The following is a 13,603-nucleotide window of genomic DNA, read 5'->3' on the forward strand; positions in this document are numbered from 1 at the left end:
TGCTTAACATCTTCCAGTTCCAGTTTGTCTTTTGTTGTAACACAGGATAAGTCAATTCCTAATCTCCTGGGATGGCTTCAGATTTTTCCATCAATTAAAAAAAATAAATAAATAAAATATACCAGTCAAAAACAGAAAATATTCCATTAATGCAATCACTGTTATAAGTTGTCACAATCTGTCAGAGGGACATATTTTTACAAGAAACTATTGTTTTAAAGAGACACTGCTCCTGTAATTGTTTCCTTGCTTGTCAGTAAAAACTTCTATAATAATAACTTAGCAACTACATCAATCTGGAGACAGCTCTGTTATAAAAAAATTAATAATGTACTTGTTAGATCACATTTATCCATTTGTATTAACTCATTTAAATTAGTTTTGCAGCATTAAGGACACTGTTGCATTTCTATCTTAACTATTAAATGTTCCCATGGATACCATGATATCTTGAAACTGTCATTGTTACCCAACATCATCAAACTGTCAGAGTCTCATCAGGGTCCATGGCTACGTCACAGACATGTTGCTTGTAGTTTTAAAAACAGCCTTAATTTGAGCAACAGTTTCAAGCTTTAACAGTTTCCACGGTTTTGAACCCGAGATGAGATAAAAATATCAGAGCTCATTAATTTGTCGCCTTCAAGTTTCAGAAAAGTTGCGTCATCAGAAACATCCAGATGTGAACCAAGAGTTCAGATGTTTCACCCATCATTGAGAGGCCTTGTTGCTTTTTACTACAATGAGGCTAAACTGCAGAATAGACTTCATTTTAAAGTGAAAGAGTAATACTGAAGTTCCCATCTAATGATGGATCAATCAGATAGTTACTGTATGACTGTAAAAAGACTATCTGTAACTAGGAATGCTAGAGAATCTTAATATCATGAGTTCTGACAAATCACTCTAACATCTTTATCAAACATGCATGCTTTCATGAATGTATACAATATTCAAACATTTGGAAATTCTGATTTTATAGTTCATTTTGTGGCTCAACATGGAGCTATCTCACCAGGGATGTTTTAAACTTGTTGGTGTGCAGGCCTGCCTATTAATGTACTGTAATTTCTGTGAGTAAAATGCTTTATTGTAATTTTTTATTTTTATAGGACACCACACCTGTCTCTAGCCGCCCGGAGGCCCTTATTTGTCCAAGTATGCGCACCTGTTCGGCTAATTTAGAAACGTAACATTATCAACTTCATCCACAAAATAATAACTTGGATGTTAATGTTAATTCATCCTAAACATGTTAATATCCATCAGTTCAAACACATAATAATGAGATTCAAAGCAGAGGGAACCTAAACCGTGAGATGTTTCATCAGCCAGACCACAGGAAACTAAATAACTTACAAATTTGACATTTTATGTAATATTTCTAATTAAAACTTAGTAGCTTAGCTGTAGCTCGGGCTCGTGTTTCCACACCTCTCTTAGCTAACATGATACCTTAGTGTCAGAGACTCACCTTGAGGAAATGTTCCCGTTACTATGTCTCTATAATGTTCCCGCCGTCCATAGCGAGCTGTTTACTAAACACACGGTCTGACACGACTGAGTAGAAAATAAAACTATAAACTCTGTTTCTGTCTAAACACGTGGAGAAGAGACTGCGGCAGAATGAAACGCAGACTCCATTAACAGCTAGCTCCTCCCACTTAATGACAAAAAAAAAAAAAAAAAATCACTTCCGTTTGGCGGGCGAGTCACACAAAACCACTAGCAGTTCAGTTTTACCTCCACTATAAACCAGCTCGGTCGGTCAAACCTATTCTGTTCATCACAGGAGGAAACCATAAAGCTCCGTACATTCAACGTCAGACATATGGGGCCCCTATGAGAGGCCCCAAGGGCCAAAACTTACTAACTCTTACACATACTATCAAACTCTCTTACCAGAGGTTAAATCTTTGTGTTCATTAATTTGCAAAACAACATTATGTATCTGAAAAAAAATTAAATATATTGTGTGGGCAAAAAATCCTGTAAAGCATTTATGTGCAACTACGAGTTTATTCTTTTGAAAAATCTGCAGAGTTCCAGTTCCGGTTGTAGCTGCGGTGTTAGTACCGCACATGAATGTATGATTATCAGGTGAAATAAGAGTTTTTTTGTTTTCATCAACTCTGTCGTTAAAAAGATGTCAGTCTAATGTTTCATCATAGCAACAACTGAGGGAAAAACAACAAATCCCTGATAATAATATCTATAGAATTTTCTTCTGTCTGAATTTGGCCTTATTATAATTTTTTTTTTCTTTGCAATGTCTCCTCTCAGATTTCCTTTGTTGCTCAGAGTCAAATTAATATAGATTTCTTAAAATGACTCAAATAACAGCATGTCGGTGGAAAGCTTTTTGTGCTGTGTGAATTGATCTCTGTCATATTTCTGTGCTTTTGAAACATTGCGACGGCGCAGAGCGTCACACTAAAACATGCTCCATAGGAGAAGAGAAACTCAAGGACAAACTCCATCATAAAACAGATTTCCTGGTTTTCTGCGCCCCCTCCTGGTGGAGCAAGCAGCTACAACAAATGGGAGCAAATCTCCAGGCAGTGCAGATGCTAGTTTATCTACGCATCTCCGTGCTTGACGAAAGTTTAAAGCCAGACTGTGTTACAAAGTCATTTTGCTGAACCGTCTTCCCCTTAAATTGTGGTAAATGCGTCAACATTCAAATTCAAAATATTTTATCACATAATAAGTAGAGGTGCACCGACTGCAGTTTTCTGGCCGGTCGCCGATTACCGATCTTTTAAAAAAACCTAACTGACCGATTCCGATTTTTGCCAATACCATTTTTTTTTTAAATCATAAATGTTGCTCAATATATCAAGAAAGTTGCTGAATTGGCAACAATGGAGTGACTACTGTTAACTGTAAATGTGCAGACATGAGCTGGACGGCTGGTTTGCCAGTCAAGCCTCTCAAGGGAGAAAAGAAAAGCTGGTTGATTTTTAGACTTTTGCTGATGTTGATAACATTGGTGGATAAGATCGGCTTCACACCTGAAGATATTTGATTTCCACAGATATATAACATTTTACTCCTTTTATCTGTACGCATACATTCATGTTCTCAAAGCATCGCTAAAATGAATGTTTTAAGAAAGGAAAGATCAAGGTTGTGAACTGATTAAATGTGCATGGTGAAGGTTACTTTGAAGAAAGGACAGTCTTTGTGTCAATCTTTGGATGTTTGGGTTTTGATTTCTGAGCTCTTTAATATCGTTAGAAGGGTAGCTTGCCTGTTTCTTTTAGGAACTTTATTATTAAGATTAATTACACACAGATGCATATTTGAAAGCCTTTATTTATGACAATTTTCTGCTTTCAGCTAGTAAAAACATGGCATTTACAACTAGAATATTACATCAGACTAAAAAAAAACAAAACTACGTTTAAAACAGAAAACGAAAAGTACATTTAAAACTTGTTTAAAGGTTATTTACAAAAGCTTCTTTTGACTCATCGGGACGAATATGTTCTAATTTATTATATAAGACTGTCTATAGCAGCAGCTGTGAGCAGGAGGAAAATGTCTGTCTGTGGTGATCACAGCGACATAGAAAGGGCAGGATGCTGGAAAAGTTTAAGACAAAAGGATTTGTTAGTTTTCTGTTCAATTAATGAAGTGAGAACAGTCAGCAATTTTATCAACGTGTCTATGAAAATATATAATTACAACTGAAATAATCCATTTGGTGGAATCTGTTGCATGGGCACATGGATTGTATATAAACACAATACCAGATTGTGTAGCTTTGGCTGGTATGATCTTTGTAATTAGTGAAAACTACTAATCTAACCTAATTTTTTTTTTTTTTTTTACCCCTCCAGGGGGTCTTTTTGTGGGCTCTAGTGTCCCTTATATGACAGTAGACTGACAGGTAACGGGGAAGCAGAGGGGGGAAGACGTGAGGCAAATGTCGTCGGGTCCGGGAGTCGAACCCGCGACGGCCGCGTTGAGGACTGAAGGCCTCCAAATACGGGTCGCGCTAACCGCTACGCCACCACGGCGCGCCCAATCTCACCTAATTTAATTTTTCTCTGACTTGTTACCAGGATTATATCCTGAATGAACACCAAGCCAAGTTACATCTGGAAACTCAGTCTGAACGTCGTTCTGCCTTCAGAACCACTCCGTGTCCTAAAACCCAGTTCATCTGTTACTATGAAAGAATCCTTACATTTGCTTATTCTTCACGTTTCTGAAGTTGGGACACTAAAAATATTGGATGAATAATCCACAAAAATACAATACTGTAACAAAAACACTTGCTACAGTATGTTATGTAATTGCATCCCCTGTAGACGAAGTGATCATCCTCATCTCATTGTCTTTTTATTTTCTTCTTCTTCTCTCTCCGTTCCTCCGTCGTCTCCTGGCTCTTCCTCTCTGCTCTGGGCTGAAGTGGATTTATTTCCAGGAGCAGCTGAAACAAAACATCAGTCAGCTCTACTGTTGTTAATGCAGTTAATGCTACTAAATCTAACAACTTCTCAGTACCTGGAGGTTGATGCTTCTGAGCTTTATGAACTAAACACTCAACACAGATGATGGCTGCGATGAGGAGGAGGATGAGCAGACATATCAGGATGAAGATGATGTAACTAGGTTTGGAATGGTCTAACGGTACATTACAGAGACAGAGGAATATAAATGTAGAAGTTAATGAAAGTCAAGCTTTTTGGTATATTTTACAAATAGTTTGAATATTTAGAAGAACATCTATCATAAATGCAGACTGCATGAAGTGAAATCTTCGGGCTCTGCCATGTTGTCTGAACTTTGCACCTATAATTCTGGTCCATTTAAGCTGCTGTTGGTTTTTTACTAATCTGTTGTCTTCACACAACAAGATTAATGAAGAAAAATACACAAGGTTTGAACTCTTCCAGACATTTTATAGCTCCTATTGAAGAATGCATCATGAAAGTATGTATTTTTTTTATAAATATTTCTATAATGTCAAACATGAAATTGTTAGCTACTTGGATTTAGACTAAAATTTCCTGCTGTTCTTTGTAAGCCTTGCTGCTATTATTTCTTTTATTTACAAACAGTGGAACTGTCATTACATTTGTTTTGACTTTTAAATATTCTAGATTTCATTTTGACCTATGTTTATTATATTCCTTTTATAATTATTCATAGGTGTGCTGCAGGGGAGTGAAACATGTCTGAAATAGCAAATGGTAAACCAAGATGGAAACAGTGACAGTTTCAATATTAGGGCTGTGATTTAACTTATCATCAAATTTTCAACAAAGGCAAATTTACTCCATAAAATTATTCTCGTAAAATGAAAAATTATTATTGCACAGCTTCAATATCACAGTTTGCAGCTGTGATATTGCACATCTGCAGACAGGCAGCGATGCAATAACAAATAAGATTCACACTTGTAATTATTCTCTGATTTCTGAACTTAATATTCCACCCAACAGTCAGATTAACAGTGTTTCAGTCACTTACCTTCATGTGTGCTTTTAGTGATGTTCTCTCTGGCTGTAACAATGATGGTCGTTCCATTTCCTTCAACTACAGCTAAACGTGGTATCTCCACAATAACCTTGCAGATGTATCTTCCTGAATCACTTCTTGTCATGTTTTCTATTATCAGAACTGAATACATACTTCTCTGCTCATTCTTAGAGCCTGTAGACTGATTTATGACACACTCATTCTTTATTAATGTTTGGTTTTTCAACCATTTAATTCTAACTCTTTCTGCTGCCCCATTAAAGCAGCAGGTGATCCTTCCTGTCTCTCCTTCTTGAACGGAAACATCAGGACTCTGAGTAACAACAAGTGCATCTGAAGAAACACCTGGACAGAAACACAGCTGAGAATCAGTTGTGTGAAGCTGAAAATGTTCTGGTTTTGCACCTTGATATGGAAATGAGCCACATAGGGATATTTATATGATAGGTTTGATTTAAACAAAGAGCAGAAAATAGCTGAGGGAAAATGTCGCTCTTGCTCATTACAATTGCATTTCCTGATCGGACAGTGATGAAATAAATGTTTTTAATTGTCATTTTATAAAATATCCATATTTACATAATGCCTGACATAAACTTTTGACATCAGACATCAAGATTAGTTTTCAACAGACTTAGATCTGAGTTGTTCTTCTGCCTTGGAACAGGAAGTCATCGGCTCATTGGTGTTGCATTTATTGTATTTTGATTGTTGTATTAATCTTTTATTATCTGACTAATGACAGATCAAGCCGTGTACTCCTCCTGTCTCTTTGTAACAATTCCCAGCCATGGTTTACTCACCTATGATAATAGTTTAATTTAGTAGTAAATTACTTCCGTCAGCTTTGAACGCGACGTCCATGTTGAGCACGAGGTTTTGTGTTTCTCAGAATAAAAGCTTTTTCATACAAACTAACCAAGCGTAATTAGCTGAAGTTAGCTGTTTAGCAAACATTCATCCTTTTGTTTTACAGTTTTCATTTCTGAGAAATAGACAGCATCCAGCAGAAATGAACAAACGGTAAATAAATGAATATATTTAAAGAAAGTTACTCACTCCCAGATGAACCTGCACAGAGGAGCAGCAGACTGGTGAGGAGACGTGCCATCGTTTGACCAACGAACACTTCGAAATAACGATAACTGTCTATCCTCTAGCACAGATCACTCTGCCCCCTCTTTGTCTTCATTATAAATAATCTCAACTGTTTTTGAGGAGCAATGTGACAAACCACAGACAAGGTTCCTTCCTCTCTAAAGCGTCACTTCATTTCTCAAGCAGACAGAGATCAGCTGGCAAAGTCCATCCATCTGTATTTGTTCTAAAAATTAAATACATGAGATTTGCAGTTCATATTTTTTAAAATGCATGTTTTATATTTTTAAGGATTTCCACTGGGGTTCAATTTCCAACCTTAAGAGAACTACAAAGAAAAGAGACACATAGAAGCAGCACACGCTATCTGGGAATGGGAGCTGAGGTCCAGTCTGACGATTGTTATAGAAATCATGTCTTTACAAAATGTGAAACGACTATTAATTCGATCTCAACTTGCTCTGTAGGGTTCAGTGATCCAGGACCCTGCAAATAAAAATGAAGATTAGAATACATCTGGGGAGGCGTGCTGTGGTGGCGTAGGGGTTAGCGCGACCCACATTTGGAGGCCTTGAGTCCTCGACGTGGCCGTTGCGGGTTCGATTCCCAGACCCGGCGACATTTGCCGCATGATTTCCCCGCTTTCCTGTCAGCCTACTTTCCTATAAGGGACACTAGAGCCCACAAAAGACCCCTGGAGGGAAAAAAAAGAAGAATACATCAGAGATCTCTGTTTTCTTATTCTCATATCTGCAAAATACGTCAGTGTAATAACTGAGCCTCATTTAGAGGCTCAGTTATTTACAGTCCATCTGAGGTCATGCTAATGAAACATGACCTCTGTTAGTGTGAAAGCAGCGCTAAACAGGAAAAAGCTCAACCGCAAACTTTATAAACGTACTGGTGGCGCTGCTCTGGACCAACTTTTACTGTCTGTTTGCTTCTGACCCAAACAGACAGAAGCAAACAACCAGAGAGATTTTCTCCTGTCAGAGTTTTACATCCACTGAGCCGACTGTGGCTTTTAAACCATTTGAGAAAACCCAAGGGATGATGCCGTCTGTGACTTCTGGCTTCACAAGCTGTGAATGCATGTTAGCGCAACAACACTTCCACCATGTTGCTTCCTTTCGCAGCATCCAGATGCCTGAAAGTGCCACTTGTATAAACAGCATGAACACATCTGGCCTTAATACGGTCCAGGAACAAACAGGCTTCTGAAGATGAATTGTGTGTTGTGGAATTTTCTGATAGAGAAGTGATTAGGACTGAACCCTTTGTCTTTAAGAGTTTTATTAAAGCTTATTTTAACAACTATGCCACAAGCCAATCCTCCACAGAGGTTCTGTCTGAAACCTGTTGAGTGACTCATTATCCACAACAGAACTAGTCCTGTTCCTACATGGGCTGAAAGGCCGCAGAGAGAGGATGAAGCCATTTCTCCAAAAGCAACACAGAGAGCTAGATTATGATTTGCAGATGCCCTCTGGGACAAAGAGTTTAATTTTTGGAGCCATGTTTTCATCTTCCCATGAGAGGATTGTGGAAATAAACCCAACATGTTGTCGAAATCGGAATATTCTTGAGTATAAATGCCACCAACTCAATTCTCCTGTTCTTTAATTTGGCATTTAGGAAAGATGGGCTAAAACAATCCTGTCATGAACGGTGCGGTGAGGGGTGGTGAGGCAGACGCTGCAGACCCAGGTAAGATGAATAAATGATTTTAATAAAGCAAAACACAGTCCAAAATAACGGGCAGCACGGCCGAGCGGAAACCAGGGCTCGATGCCGGTAGCAACCTTAAAAATGAATGGACAACGGAACAACATGAACGCACATTAGACGAGGACCCGACAGAGAACAGACACACAGGAGACACTAAATACACTGGGGGTAATCAGGGAACAAGAAACACCTGGGAACTAATCAAAGGGAGAACAGGACAACACGGAGACACAGATACACAGGAAACTCTAAATAAACACACAGCAAAACACCGATCACAACAAATCTATATTTTTCCACATACAACATGACTATTTGTTTAAGGAGTTGTCATTGTATTTCTCCAAATTGCTTCTGTTCTATGTGTGTTTCTTGTTTTCATGTCGGTCCCGCATTTATCTGCTGCAGATCGATGTTGTGAGTCTGTAGGTTTGTGGTTGAGCGGCTTCCTGTTCAGCCGTCCGAGACAGAGAGTGAAGCCGTTTCCGATAAACAGACCTCATGATGGTTCAGAGCTCGATGCGAGCGGGAGTCTCTGCACGCCGTGCTGCTGTCGTATTACTGACATGGTGTGGAGGAAAAGGAATTGATTGAGAGGCAACAAAGAAAATCTCAAAAGCAGGTTCTGGTTCTGCTGGGAAATCAGTTTTAGACCTAGAGAAAGAAGAAGAGCAGTTCTATGAAAACACCATTTTTTCACTTCCTCCAGATCAACCAAATCAAAACTGTGCATAGGGCAAAGATTAAAAGTACTGACAGCTAAGCTAAAAACAATATTTTAAATGGTATATTAGAACAGGATCAGCAGAAAAGAAAGAAATACTTTTATATCTAATGTGACTGAATTATGTACAAAGAGCCATAGAATTTCAAATTATGCTGTGGCTCATATGCTATTTATATTATAGCATTTAATGAAGCACTTGGATTATGTTGCATCAGCTGATTCATGACGTTTGAAGAGCTATGACGTTCACGGCTTTTAAATACATTTATGAAATATTAGCTTGTCCCTCAGATATTCTATATGTTTAGAAAAAAACTAGAGAAACGGGCTGTGAGAGAAAGGTGTGACTCTAACGCACACGGAGGAAATAACCTGTGGTTTCCTACGTTCTTCTTTGTGAAGACTTTCAGATGAAAGTCTTCATCTTTCAGCATCATCACTCCGTTCAGGCTGCAGACAGTCGGGTGACAGGATGAACCTCCTCAAGTGTTTTCTGCTCCTGTGTGTCGGTTTAGATCCATCCTGGGGTAAGAACAGAAAAATCTTTGTTTTTGCTTCAGTTATCACAAATTCATAACATATAACTGTGTCATCTACACAGCAGTTAGTCGCAATCGGTTGAGCTCGGACATATTGGAATAAAAATGTTTGAATGAATCCTGCAAAGCTTAAAGACAGAACGATATTACGATACAATATCGTTATATCGACATTCGAATATCGATATAACGATTTCACTTAATGGTTCTAATTGATGGTCCTACAAAATAAAATTGCAAAACTAAGTGAAGACAGTTGTGTTTCTATCGTGCACATCGACAGTCATGTTCGATAAATTAGAATATCCTTGAAAGTTCATTTATTTTAGTAAATAAACTTCAGTTTAGTTCACTCTGTGAAAAATTTTATATAGATAAATTACACACAGATTGATGACTTCAAGTATTTATTTCTGTTAATAACGACGATTTTCCGCTTGCGGCTGATGAAAACACAAAATCGGGATTAGAATATTACATCAGACCAAAAGGAAACACATCTATAACACAGAAATAATAAGAAATATGTTTAATACCTGCTCGAAGGTTGTTGTTTTCAAAAGGTACTTGTAATCTGATGAATGAGCCTCATCAGAACGCATGTTCACTTTTCCAGAAAAACGAATAAATACTACAGAAAACAGAACTGCTCTGCTTCCTCGCCACACATTTTTGCGAATATTTTTCCCGATGCTTGTGACTGTGTCCCTCCGCAGGTGTTTTGTCCCACGCGCTTGCTGTGAGTCAGAGTGCGGACGTTTCTGTCCTGGAGGGAAAGACGGTGAACGTCACTTGCTGCTGGACTGACACTGGCAGCAGAGTCGGCCTGAAATGGCTGAAAAACCAAACTTTAATTGAGAATAAGACCGTCATGAGTCAGTCCGAAGGCTCTTGGAGGGAGCACCAAAACAAATGTGAGAATCTGACGTTGGGAAATATTAAGAGAACTGACTCAGGAACGTACATCTGCAAGGTTAGCGTGGAAATACCAGTTTTAATTGAAAGTGAAGGAGCTGGTACGACCATCAGAGTTACACCCAGAGAGAACCCAGCTGACAGAGAAGACCACCAGACGAGAAACGGTAACCAATAAAACTCTTTTGACCGAGATTCACCAAGAATCCTGTAAAATAACATATTTGTTTAATTTGAAGGGAAGAAGAGGATAGAAGAAGTAGGTGAAGACAGAGGAGATGACAACAGTAAAACCCACATTGCAGGCAGTAGGTGACAAAACACCAGAGACCTGAGGCTCATAGAAATACAGCAACGGAGAATGGGAGAATGTCTGTTCTAGAAACTCTGTCTTTATCTTTATTTAGAAGATAAAGAGAAGGCAGTCATACACAAAGAGAAAACAACTGACAGACCAATGAATCGCATGGCTAAAGGTAAGTGACATACCTGATATTTGCAGTTTTAGTAACTAATAGTGTCATTTGTTGTCGCGATACCATATGGAGCTACCAACAATCCGTACAAGAAGATTTAGCTGATTATTTTTTACAGATAAGGAGAAAACCAGAGAGAAATGGGGAGAGAGAGAAAACCAACGACCGGCTGACGGTAAATCAGATGTTACGTTTAATATGTTGAGCCGTCAAGACTTTGCACAACCCGCATAACATAAAAGCTGAACTGACAACAATAACTTGTGTGGATATTGTATTTAGACGGTTCCCAGGAGCTGCTGTTCACCTTCATCCTGAGGTCCCTGCCAGTCATCGCCCTCATCACTGCCTTCTTTTGGCTCTACTACGTAGGGACTAAAGCCCAGAGAGAAAAAGCAGGTATTGGATTACATCCTCTCAAAGTATCCTGTACGGATACTTAGCTGTGGAGTTGACTGATGTTATGTTTTTTGTTTTTTTTAAATTTCCAGCTGCTTCTGGAAATAAAGCGTCTTCGCAACAAAGCACAGAGGAAAACCGAGAAGAGACTGTGACTAAAGAAGCAAAAGGGAAACGAACGAAGACCAGGATGTCTAGTGATCATCATGTTCATCCAGTAGAGGACGTGGACTGAACTGCCTATATGTCCATTTATTTTTACATTCAGTCTGCTGACCTGTAGGTCTCAGGGATGTTGGAGCCCATCTCTAATAGTCAACGGGCGAGAGGCAGGATTTCTCCCTGAACTGACCCGGCTACCAGCCCAACAAAGGTCAACACAGACACAAACTAGACGAAAACATTCAAACACAACTAAGTGTAAGTTAAAGTATCCAGTCAACCAAACATGTATGGTTGTGGAGGAAGGAAAGAAGCAAGAAAGTAAAAAGTAATTTATAAAGTGTCTTTCAAGTGCTTCAACAAACAAAATAGTAACTACAAACTTACAAGAAATTTGTGTATGTGTGGGTGAAGGGCCCAGGGCAAAGTGCAATGTTCCTTTTCAACCTCAAATTGTCATAATTTGAGTTTTTCTCTGTGTTCATTTTGTGTTCTCTGTGTCTCCGTGTTGTCCTGTCTCCCCTTGATTGCTCCCAGGTGTGTCTCGTTCTCCGTGATTACCCTCTGTGTATTTATTCCCACTTGTGTTCTTTGTTCCTCGTCGGGTCCTCGTCTCGTTTGGCGTCTTATCTGATGTTGTGCTCAGTCCATTCGTTTCTCCTTGTCGCTACCTGTGAAGAGCTGGTTTCCGCTCTGCAGTGCTGCCTTGGTTGGTGGACTACATTTCTGGATCAGTTCTGTCATTAAATATTCTTTATTTCACTTACCTGGATCTCCTGGCGTCTACCTCACCACCTACACCTACACATCATGACACAAATAGTATTTTGTATGGGAGCCAGAAAAACAGAATATCATTAAAACAGTTCAACCGTTTAGCTGGATTGGCCAAGACATGTTTTAATGAAGGTATCGTAATATTAAATATATTACAATATAAGGTATGGAATGTAATACTGGTACGCACACAAATTTCATGTTCTTGTCATGTAAAAAATTGAAGACATTTTACTGACTTTTTTTATTATTATTAATTTGGTGCAATGAATCACAGAGATCTTGCTTAACCAAGATATTTCAAGCTGTGCTAGTTTGTGACCTTATCGGTGGAACATATGTGCAAATTTACTATCCAATATCAGTGCAAGACTGAAAGACTGAACTATATAGTGTTCAGTCACAGGCTTGGGTGGAAAAACCAGAAGAAAATAAACATTTGGACATTTATTTTTGTTTGAAACAGAGAGCTTGTGATAGTAACACTTAACTGTTGCTGACACTTTATAAGGGATTAATACAGTCTTCTTGGACGCTTTCTGCTTGTTCACTGTTTTCTATTGGATCTGAGGCCTTCACAGAACAGAGGCTTTTATTCATATTTTTAATCTGTTAACATTTTTAGAAACCACATGATTTTTTTCCCCCCACTTCAAGATCACACACTCCGTTGTGTTTCTAGTTGCAACATTGCAAAACGTGGAAAAAGCATAGAGGGTATAAGCCATGAATGTGACTGAAAGCTAACACCTTTTTCTTCATTACGAAGCATTGTTGTGTAGTTTTTAAGATTAATTTAAGAATGAAGAGCTTTTCTCCTGACCGGTTCTACAGAAACGAAGGTCGTCTCCAGGAAAGCGTGACAGTGTTTCTGCGTCATCTGCTCTGCGTGGTCAACCGCACCAAGGTTTACCACCACCTTCACACAGAGCTATAAAAACGTTCAAATGCTCCTTTTATGTTTAGATTTATTAAACCCAACAAAGACTTTCTAACACAGAATCACAACATTACTATTGATCTGATATTGTATTGGCATCAGATTAAGAAAAATACATTTTTTAAAGCTAGAAATAAAAACGCAGAGGGCTGCACTCAGAATACTGGTGTCTTGCGCCCCCTGCTGGTGAAACAGATGCCTCACCGGTCTGGATGTGATCACTGCTAGCTGAATTCTTGCTAGCTTTTTGTCGCTGGTCACTTGGATCAGATGTTTTCTCTTTTATGCAGCGATGACAATGTTAAAGCAAGTTCTTTTTCAGACATCAGGAACACAGAGCTTGCTCCCA

At 38.7% G+C, this 13,603-nt stretch overlaps 3 protein-coding genes across 4 annotated transcripts in view; 1 reads left to right on the forward strand and 2 right to left on the reverse strand.

Annotated features, from left to right (window-relative positions):
• LOC116732385 (equilibrative nucleoside transporter 2) overlaps nt 1-1,672 on the reverse strand; it is a 17,751-nt gene extending 16,079 nt beyond the window's left edge. For both annotated transcript variants that reach the window (XM_032582504.1, XM_032582503.1), the window contains exon 1: nt 1,475-1,672. The gene's annotated coding sequence lies outside the window, so the exon portion shown is untranslated. The remainder of the gene's footprint in view (nt 1-1,474) is intronic.
• A 2,144-nt stretch (nt 1,673-3,816) lies between these two features.
• On the reverse strand, nt 3,817-6,692 carry LOC116732168 (uncharacterized). Its single transcript, XM_032582160.1, has 4 exons — nt 6,553-6,692; nt 5,485-5,838; nt 4,516-4,644; nt 3,817-4,441 (listed from the first exon to the last, which is right to left on the reverse strand). Exons 1-4 carry the CDS (start codon nt 6,602-6,604, stop codon nt 4,335-4,337), a joined length of 642 nt encoding a protein of 213 aa, XP_032438051.1. The 5' UTR covers nt 6,605-6,692; the 3' UTR covers nt 3,817-4,334.
• A 2,751-nt stretch (nt 6,693-9,443) lies between these two features.
• On the forward strand, nt 9,444-12,299 carry LOC116732235 (uncharacterized). Its single transcript, XM_032582272.1, has 7 exons — nt 9,444-9,573; nt 10,302-10,667; nt 10,740-10,808; nt 10,908-10,976; nt 11,095-11,151; nt 11,259-11,375; nt 11,468-12,299. The coding sequence occupies exons 1-7, from the start codon at nt 9,519-9,521 to the stop codon at nt 11,608-11,610; spliced, it is 876 nt and encodes a 291-aa protein (XP_032438163.1). The 5' UTR covers nt 9,444-9,518; the 3' UTR covers nt 11,611-12,299.
• The last annotated feature ends 1,304 nt before the right edge of the window (nt 12,300-13,603 follow it).

Source organism: Xiphophorus hellerii, chromosome 14 (genome assembly GCF_003331165.1).
Source record: "Xiphophorus hellerii strain 12219 chromosome 14, Xiphophorus_hellerii-4.1, whole genome shotgun sequence".
Lineage (NCBI taxonomy): Eukaryota > Metazoa > Chordata > Actinopteri > Cyprinodontiformes > Poeciliidae > Xiphophorus > Xiphophorus hellerii.